The sequence below is a fragment of the Cucurbita moschata genome, unplaced genomic scaffold (genome assembly GCF_002738365.1).
Source record: "Cucurbita moschata cultivar Rifu unplaced genomic scaffold, Cmos_1.0 Cmo_Scf00025, whole genome shotgun sequence".
NCBI classification, from domain to species: Eukaryota; Viridiplantae; Streptophyta; class Magnoliopsida; order Cucurbitales; family Cucurbitaceae; genus Cucurbita; species Cucurbita moschata.
In genome coordinates, this window is record NW_019268541.1 from 722,385 (window position 1) to 732,200 (window position 9,816).

The following is a 9,816-nucleotide window of genomic DNA, read 5'->3' on the forward strand; positions in this document are numbered from 1 at the left end:
AACATGTTTAAGGAGTGCATGTGTAGCGACTCAACATTCTTGTCTTGATTAAGAGGCTTAAATTTCGTATTTTTTTATGCCACAATTTGGATTCAGAGGGAACAAAATTGATGGGTCAGGAAGGAAGCAACCGCTCATAACAAGTAATCACAGAAGATGGAAATGGGCAACAAATTAACACTGTTTTCATACCCATCATGTTCACAATCTTAAACAACCAGGACAACAGGAGAAGGAAAGCAGCCCATATTAACACATCACCGTTCGGCTGAACAGGGGAACGTAACGTTCCTTTTAATAATATGGAAACTTCTCAGTAACAGTCGAGTTTTAAAATCGTAAAGCTAACGGAGATACGTAACGGGCTAAAACAAACAAATGGTATCAGAGCAAAACACTGAGCGGTATGTCAGCGAGAACGCTGGGCCTCAAGGAGGTGGACTATGAGATTCCATATCAATTGGAGAGGGAAACGAAACATTCCTTATAAGGATGTGAAAACCTCTCCCTAGTAGAAGCATTTTAAAATCATGAGGCTGACATCGATACATAACGAGCTAAAACGGAGAATACCTGCTAGTGGTGGACTTGAGCTATTAGATTTGGTTTAATCGATAACAAAGTTTCAGCTGCATTGAAAGATAACCATAGAAGCACCCATCAAACAACAAGATATGAATATAGCAGCATATTCCTTACCAGTTATCCTTGCAGGAGCATTTCCCATTTGAAAAATGATGAAATCTATTTGAATCTCTCAAGATTATTTGCCTTCTAATACTCATAGATGCAAACTTCATGAACTCATGGCAATCGCTGCAAATCCGAATGTTCTTTATGATCCTTATTGGACTAACTCCATTACCTTTCTTAATCAAACCAAAGACAAGCGCAAGTTTCTCGCTGTGGAAACATATGGATTTCAACTTCTCCTCCTCTCCAACATCATGCAAAACCAGATTTGTATTAGGCCTAAATCCCTGTTCTTCAAGTTTCCTTATCAATATCTTCAATTCCTCATAGATTTGTTCTGTTTCTGGGTGTGTTCGATCTTCGGATGTGAATTTGTGCACCTCATTATCAATCTCAATCCAACTGTACCCAGCAAACTTCTTCACATTCTTGTTCTTCATCACACTCCTAACTGCTGCTACATCCTTCCATCTACCCATAGAGGCATACATATTTGAGAGCATAATATATGGCACAGCATTGGTAGGATCCAATTCGAAGAGATGCCTACCTCCCATTTCTGCACTTGCAACATCACCCTTTGTTGCACTAACAGATAGAAGTGTGGACCATATCAGGAAATCTGGTTCATGGGGCATACTTTTTATTAGATCAACTGCTTGATCGATGCGACCTGAACGTCCTAGGAGATTGACCATACATGCGTAATGATCCAAACTAGGCGTCAATCCGTGTTGATTGCTTATAGAATCGAAGAACACCTGCCCTTGTTCAATGAAATTAGAATGGAGACAAGCAGATAAAACGCCTACAAAAGTAACATTATCAGGTTTGAATTTCTCTTGCAACATGTTTTCAAAGAGTTCGAGGGTGTCCTTATCACGTCCGTTTTGTGCATAGCCAACAATCATAGCATTCCATGTAATCACATTCCTAGTTGGCATCACGTCGAAGACTGACCTTGCGTCCTCGATTAAACCACATTTGGAATACATGTCGATTAATGCGCTTGAGACGAGTAAATTGTTATCAAGCCCAGCAAGAATTGATTTTCCATGGATTGCCTGACCATGATATAGAGATGCTAATTTGGCACATGAACTGACAACGCTCGATAATGTGTAGCTGTCGGGTTCAAAGTGTTCTAATAGCATTTCGTTGAACAACAACAGTGCATCCTCTTCTCTGCCGCTTTTTGCATAACCCACCAACATGGCTGTCCAGCAAACAATATCTTTGTCTTTAAACTCATTAAATACCCTTCTTGCTTCATCTGCACGCCCACATTGACAGTAAGCTGCGATCACAGTTGACAAGGTAACTTGATCAGGCATATGACCAGACAAGCGCATGTCATGTAACAAACCAATGCACTTCTCAGGCTGTCCATTCTTTACATACCCAGATATCATCAAGTTCCAAGAAACCAAATTCTTGTTAGTGAGACGATCAAACAACCACCTTGCCTGTTCAATCTCACCACATTTGGCATACATATCTGTTAAAGCATTGCAAATGAACACATTCCCTAAATAGTTATGCACAATAACACTCCCATGAATCTGTTTCCCACGCCTCAAATCCAACAATTGTGCAGATGCATTCAATGCGCTTACATTTGTATACTCCGTAGGTGCAAGACCCTCCCTCTGCATTCTTCTGAAAAGCTCAAGCGACTCTTTTGGAAAACTATTTCCAGACAAACCTGCTATGATCGTATTGTATGAAACTGAATCGCGGTAAGGCATTCGATCAAATGTTGCCCGCAAATCCTGGATGGACCCTGATTTAGCATACGCAGAGAGCAGAGCATTCCAGGAGAAAACATCCCTTTCAAGCATTTTATCAAACAGGTTTTGGGCATCCCGAAGCTTCCCGAATTTTGCGTACAAATGAAGTAGCTGATTGTGGAGAAAGGGATCAGGGGGTTGGAAAAGATGGTGTTCCATGTGGGACTGCAGTCTCTTAGCTTGGTCGATTTCATTTGCACGGACACATTCGAGGACCAATTGGGTGTAGGCCTCAGAGGTTGCGGTGCTTCGAGAGCAAAGCAAGTCTACTGCTTGCCGCAGCTTGGATTTTGCTTTCATTTTCAGTCGTCTCGAGTTTGAATTCGAGATTGAAAAATCTAGGCGTCTCTTAAAAGAAAACTGAGGTCGTTGGTTAACGGTTAACCAGGCCACGTTTCCTGTCGGAATTTGGGCATGGTAGCCTCTAAGACTCACTCTGATCCGACGTCCTCGTGTGATACTTCATGTGTCGGTCTGTATCAAATATGTTGTTCTCTTGACTTCTTTTCACAAAATAGAAAATATTAATATATTTGTTTTTCATTTTTTTTTTAAACACGACACAAAATAACCCATCACTACAGCCATATAAATGCTCAATTATTTTTTAAAATAAAAAATCATACCATCGTCGATGTGTCTCAAATTTTATTTCCCTTGGTTTATATTTCAAATTTATTAGGAGAAAAAAATTCTGTTATCTGGTAAAGGTTTTAGCCCATTTTTTTAATTTTGTTATTTTTATTTAATCAATTACTAAAATAGAATTGGTAAAGATTTTAGTCCATTTTTTTTATTTTGTTATTTTTATTTAATCAATTACTAAAATATTCTTATTTCATTTTTAATGGGAGGATACATTCCCTATCTGAACCCAATTTTAAAAAATTGAATTGCAAAATTTTATTAAAAAGGATAGAATCGATCTTGTAGAAGTTGGAACTATGACGACGATGAATAGAACGATAAATCCAAGTTCACTTATATTGAATTGAAAATACTAATTTTTTTATTTTTCTAATAAAACTATGTTTTGAACCTCTTTCATAAAATAATCTCTTTCACCACACTATGCCCAAAAGAGAATTAGAGTGCTGAAACAATAGCTCAACTTTAGAATTCTATGGATCAATATAGAACATATTGATCTACCATAGGTCAGACAAAAGTTATGACATTCTGAGGTTACTTCAAGGTTAAGCCCTATCTATTGCTACCCATATGTGAGGCGTCCTCTTAGCATTTGGCAAACCCCGATGTCAGGCCATCTCTTGCTTTCGTCATTCTTTCTCCTACTCTATATTAGTTGAACTAAAAACTTAGACAATTCACAAACCTTCTGCTTTGGACTTTGGAGGGCCTGAAGCTTTAACTACGACCAGGCTCAAAGGGACTACTTGATGAATAAAGCTCCTACTAAAAGAATAACTCAACATTCATAGGAATATTTAATTTACTGAAAGTCAACCATGCTGCATCGAAAGGACTGGTAACGATCGTTCGCAATTAACTTCAACAAGAGTTGGAACTTCTTAAACAGAATGGGTTGACACTGAAGCAAAGTTTGGTTCCAATTCCATCTATCTCTGTCCGAAGTCCAACCAATGGCCAAAACATTTTTCATGCTCAAAATATTCAGAATCTATTATTTGAATTCATCAATAGCTGCAAACACGTCGTTTCGTTACGTTTTCGATAGAAAACCAATCAGGGAAATGGAAAGGAAAATGGGAGCTTTCAACAAAAATAGAAAGAGCGAACTATCAGTCATAGCAGTTGTTCTGGTTTGGCATATCAAAGTAGAAGATGGTTCTTTGTGAGCAAATAGTAAAGCGAAGATGAGAAATTTGATGAATAAAGACCCAAGAAAGTGCGTAAAAAGATCCGTCGGCTATCAAAATTTAAATTAGATCCTGTTAAAACGTGGATTTAGCAAAGGGAAAAATATATGATAAGACTACAAAATTTCGCCGTCCGCTAGAAATTATCATACTATGCCTCAACATGTACCTGCCAAGGTTGTCAAATATATATGTAACTAACATACTTCTGAAAGTTATCCCATCAGCTGATCTTTCAGTGCCACGGATTTCTCCTTTTTATTCCTGTTCTTTTCGAACTCGTAATTGAACTGGATTTCTGCAAATCGATAACCATCAAATAGCAATAATTAAAGGATGCAAAATTGGTGTCAGGTCAACCAAGTGAACAGCACTTGAAGTATACATACCGTCTTCGACTTTTTAGTCTTTCCCCTTATTCTGTTCTTTGGAGATTTCAATTTGTAGATTCTTACCATCCAATGGTGAGTGGTGAATACCTAAAAAGATCCATATTCACATCAAAAACCCCATGATAGTACAGTGCATAGCAACTTGTAAATATGTACAGCTGGTCACAAAAACTGAAAACTACTTAATAAGTTACAACTCAATGACTTCATTAAGACTATTGCAAAAATATGATAAAATTGGATCTGATAACTTGGATTAAGTGGAACTGATACAAAGAAGCGAAGATAAATGGTTGGAGAGAAAAACAAGAGACTCTTCAAAGTGAAGCACATGGATAGTTCCATTTTTCTAATAGTTTAATTTTCGTTACTTAGCTCTTGGTACAAGTCTCCTCCATCTTATAACCCCCTCCCTCCCTCCTACCCCCGGGGGAAGGAGTTTCTTGAATCAAATTTTCTATCACGAAAAAAATTGTACTTTCCTCTATGGAAGATTTTATTGTTTACCTCTTCAAAATGCGAAAGTTTAAAATATTTCTTCCCAATTTCTGTCTGCCTCACCCTGTCATATCCTTTACCATCTGTCTCCACGAACCTGCAGCCAAAAGAACAGAAAAGAATAAGAATTATAACGGTGAAAAAAGAACTATAAAAACCAAGAAAGAAACAATGCCTATTTAACAAATCATGAGCTGCACTAAATAATTACAAACCTGTAGTACGAGAGTTTGTACATGAGACTATTTAGCATTGTTGGAGTGGCCTGAGAATCAATGCGATACTGACCATCTCTCTTTACAAAGAAAGAAAAGGGAGAAGACAAATTAGAGGTTAGAGAATTTTGTTTACAAACTAGACTTCAAACAAGTCAAAAAGCACCAAGTTTCAGTGTGTGAACATACAATAGAGAAATATGGACTGATAAGTGCCTTAAAAAGAAAAAAAGAGAAGAAGACGAAGAACACTTACTAGGTAATCCGGTTCCTTGATATGAGGGAATACACCACCTCCTATACGAACCATCCACAAGAACTTATTGATATCATCACTTGGGTACCCAACAAAACCTGCAGAGACAGCAAAGAAATCAGAACAAATATTTTCAGTTGTTAAGATGATTCAGCAAAAGTGTATATTTTTCTATGATCAATTTCAAGAATAAACTTTTTCAAAACAAGAATTCACAACATTTCTCTGTGAGCGGTCTCAAATCCAAGAGTTCGGGCTTAGTGCAATATGGGGACATTTTCTTTTAAATCAGTTTGCAGCATTAATACCTCCCAAATGAGGAATCCACATCAAGACATTCACTTGCAACAAGGTGGTTGTTAGTTCATAGAATTAGGGACTTGAACAAGGAAATACCTGAAGGAACCAACTTTCAAAGAAATACTTTCTCCACTACCAAGAGCAAAGTCATCAATCGCCTCTACTAGAACCTTACATCTTCCAGTTTCTCATATCGTTAATTTCTCATTGCGACAGTTTTCCAAGAGTGAGTTTTTTCTTCCCAGGCATGAAAATTAGAGATCCTTTTCAAAAATATATACATCCTTTTGAAAAAAAAAAACATGAAAATAAGAGAGGTTTTCTTGCGCTGAAAAAAATATAACCGAGGAAATATAATGGAAAGAGGCAAATTTCCAACCCAAGTGTCATTCCAGAAAGAGGTTTTCTGACCTTTTTTCTCTTTTGAAAGGGAAACATCCATAGAGAATTTCATTGATAATATGAAATTACAAAAGAAGGCCTAGCCGTAGGAATTACAACGAAAACTCATCCAATGGGCCATGATGGAGGATAAGCCACAAGAGCCAAAAGGGCTAGTGATTCAAGGACTCCTGGTACTCTACGTTTTCTTAATATTAAGTAGTACATTTGTGGCAGACCATGGTTTTTTATATTTTGCAGTCCATCGGTGTTCACGCTTCATGAATATTACTAAGTCTTATGCCACAACTCGCTTGTTTCTTTTGAAAATATCCACAATCATTTTGTCATAAATGCCTCATTCTTTATACTCTGATTTCTGATTTCCGGCTCCTGAACCTCCACATACCAAAATCATGGAGGCTGTATACCAGTCAATCAAATGTTTCAATTGCCCTTCACTATCACCAAAAAGATTAACTCAATTTTCTCTAAACCTAGCGTTGCCTTCCTTGATAAAAGGATCAAGGAAAGGGTACATTGGAAGACTTGAAAAAACAGAACCAGAAAGAGTCAACCACGCTCCCTTAATGAACAGAATTTCCTCCTCCCCAATTTTGTCAAAATTTTCTCCAAAATACGGTTCTAAAAGTCAAGTTTTCTAGGATTATCATGCAAGGCACACCTAAATGCAATAGGGGAAGAGCTTCTAATGTGCAACGTGAGGTGGTCCCAAGTGCGTGAATGTCCAAACATTACCGTAGTCAGCCAATACATAGAACATCCCAACTAGTAGACATAAAATGGGAATGGGAAGTCACCCTATCTAATCTCCCTACGAGCTTTCTTCTTTCTTTTCCACAGGGCTAGCTATTTTCTTCTCGATGGATAGACACAGGACTAGCTAGATTTTCCTTTATCACTGCTTTTCCAAGGTTAAATTTAAAGATTTTCCTCCCGTCTTGGTGATTTTGTTAAAGGAATACCTATTTTAATCTCCCAGCTAGAGCTTTAGTTTAGCAGAAGGTGATACACTAAGGTCACCAAACTAATAGACTAAGAATCCTTAATTATAATTGCCTTCTTTTTTTGTATCATCCAATTTTTCTACATCCTGCAGTTTGGAAAAAATCCATAAACCATGTCTGAAAATGTACCAAAAAATTTCAGGAACATTAACAAGAAACCATCCGGCCAAGAGACATATCCCCTACCAAGCTTACAGTAACAGCAATAACCCCAGCTACCATATTCAAACAACCATTAATAAAGGCTCCAATTAAATTCTTTGGGAATCCTCTTTCTTATATAACTTGGTGAAAATATGAATGATTTCCTTTTCAACATCTTTTCTTCAACCAGCCACCAGGCTAACTCCCTGAAGATGTCCCAATTCAAGTGAATTATAACAAACTTCTCCAATTGGACAAAAGTGTAGCAAGGATATAAGGACGAAAAAGAGGTAACCTTCCTCTACATAATTTTTCACGAGACCACCAAGTGACATTAAAGTTTACTCCAGTATAACTCCTAGACAGTATCCTAATAGGCTTTCTAGTTCCAACCACTAGAAATGACTCCCCAACATTCCGTAGGCCCATCAATATTAGTAATCACACAGCTCCTTATCAGTTAGAACCATTTTTTAGTATAAACAAATGCCTCCTTTCAACTCTTCAACTAGTTTAATCCTGTTTTCATCCCATAGAATTAGGATACCCAGGATCTGCCTAATTCCACTTCAGTCCAACTGTCCCGAAAAACCTCATAATGATTTAATTAATGTCCAATCCACCATTTCCATTTCAATTCTTGGAACAACACAGTTTCTTAAAATAAGGCTTAAAGACTTCTTAGTTTATCATGCTATTAATGTAAATTTAAGTACATTAATCTTTTGGCTTGTATTTTTAACAAACTCATAGCCATTCAACTTTAACTATAAAAAAAAAAAAAAAAAATCGAAGATGTAGTTAATTACATCCAAATGAAAAACTTCACTGAATTGACTAAACAAAATTCCTATAACTCCAAGAAACAAGGTAAAGTATAGTCATTCATAGGGATACAAGCTAACCTCCAAAGACAATAAGCACATATTTTACATCCAGGGAATTGAAAATTTCCCAGGCTGCCTTTTCAGGAGAAGACATAGCAGTACCAACAGTTGCAATATGGGTATTGTTCCAGGTATTATTGTCAACAATGACAGTGCGATTAGCCATAGCAGTAGTTTGATAACCATAGTCCCACCATGACGCAACCTGAGGAACATGTTTGAACAAGAAGCAACAAGACCACAGATAAATTATTACCTATGATAGTTTATCCACAAACTTAGTAGGCTCTTGGGAACACTAAAAATTTCAATGTAGGAACATAAGAACAAGCAGAAACTTACTTTATCATCAACCTCAGTGTTGTGGCTTAACCACGCATAAGCTTCTCTAAAGTCATCAAAAACATGGAGACCGTCACGGGTTCGAGAAGTTAAAACAATAGAAGGGGCTGAGTAAGCTTCTGCAGCTGCCCAAACACAATGAACCTACAACAGCCCATAAACAAGAAAACCAAGTCTGTAAATAAATATTGTAGGAGAAAAGGAGAACGAAGGGAAGAAGCAAGAAAAATAGTTTCCTGTTTTATGTGCTATAAAAGAGCAAGCTTGGACTAACATAGTTGTTCCTTTGCATATATTTGTAAGTAAAGTGTAAAGCCATAAATTTGAAAACATCACATATTTGCTCACATTCAACTTTGATATTATTATTACTATTATTTTATTAATTTATAGTGCTTTACTAAATGTAATTAAATCTGCCACTATATCCACTTTTACCACACAAGTATCTAGACTACCACCGTGTGTTTAACTCAAAGAACGCAAGAATAAATCAAGAAAAGAAAGAAAGGATAGGTTATTTTTACATTTGTGGATGGTAAACCACACCACATGCACCTCAACTAATCTCACAAGACAACTTTTTGACCCTAAAATATTTGACAATGAAAAACTTGTAATATTTGTAATTTCCCCGAAGAGTTATTACTATAGTTTAAACCAGATGATTTTGTTACAAGTAGCAATAAGTTCCCTCAATTAAGATGAAATCAAGTTAGAAGCGACCAGAAGCACAGGAAGTTCAAGAGTTCTCCCTCCCAGCAACAATCGATTTTCTTTTCAGTCACAGCCAACCACTATTTCCATTTCACATTTAATTTTTCACCTATGAAGAGCCTATATCATTTAATCCTTTCTTTATTTCAAGTTTGTTATCTACCTTCAAGTCCCGTTAATTCTTATACAACTCTTGGAGATAGAATTAACTCAATTAAGCCATTAAGGAAAGTTATCAATATAATTGAACAACTGAACATAATTAAGACTTAATGAGCAGCACCAATCAGCACTGCTATCTTTTTTTTCTTTTGTGGGGGGGGGGGGGGGGG

The 9,816-nt window shown here is 36.8% G+C and overlaps 2 protein-coding genes across 3 annotated transcripts in view; both read right to left on the reverse strand.

Annotated features, from left to right (window-relative positions):
- Positions 1-615: 615 nt before the first annotated feature.
- On the reverse strand, positions 616-2,970 carry LOC111461409 (pentatricopeptide repeat-containing protein At4g02750-like). Of its 2 annotated transcripts, XM_023104922.1 has the most exons (2): positions 1,244-2,970; positions 1,023-1,164 (listed from the first exon to the last, which is right to left on the reverse strand). In XM_023104922.1, exons 1-2 carry the CDS (start codon positions 2,781-2,783, stop codon positions 1,151-1,153), a joined length of 1,554 nt encoding a protein of 517 aa, XP_022960690.1. In that variant the 5' UTR covers positions 2,784-2,970; the 3' UTR covers positions 1,023-1,150. The 2 variants fall into 2 exon arrangements, with proteins under 2 accessions (XP_022960689.1, XP_022960690.1); XM_023104921.1 differs by having other exon boundaries at positions 616-2,970.
- Positions 2,971-4,311: 1,341 nt separating this feature from the next.
- LOC111461735 (dolichyl-diphosphooligosaccharide--protein glycosyltransferase subunit STT3A-like) overlaps positions 4,312-9,816 on the reverse strand; it is a 10,961-nt gene continuing 5,456 nt past the window's right edge. Inside the window, exons 17-23 of the mRNA XM_023105365.1 lie at positions 8,768-8,911; positions 8,444-8,630; positions 5,686-5,783; positions 5,430-5,509; positions 5,224-5,311; positions 4,714-4,803; positions 4,312-4,622 (exon numbers count right to left, since the gene is read on the reverse strand). Coding sequence (XP_022961133.1) covers positions 4,560-4,622; positions 4,714-4,803; positions 5,224-5,311; positions 5,430-5,509; positions 5,686-5,783; positions 8,444-8,630; positions 8,768-8,911 — 750 coding nt within the window. The 3' untranslated portion in view covers positions 4,312-4,559. The remainder of the gene's footprint in view (positions 4,623-4,713; positions 4,804-5,223; positions 5,312-5,429; positions 5,510-5,685; positions 5,784-8,443; positions 8,631-8,767; positions 8,912-9,816) is intronic.

What these genes read in the sequence shown, in the direction of transcription:
- LOC111461409 (XM_023104921.1), bottom strand. Translation starts at nt 2,783, where the DNA reads ATGAAAGCAAAATCCAAGCTGCGGCAAGCAGTAGACTTGCTTTGCTCT.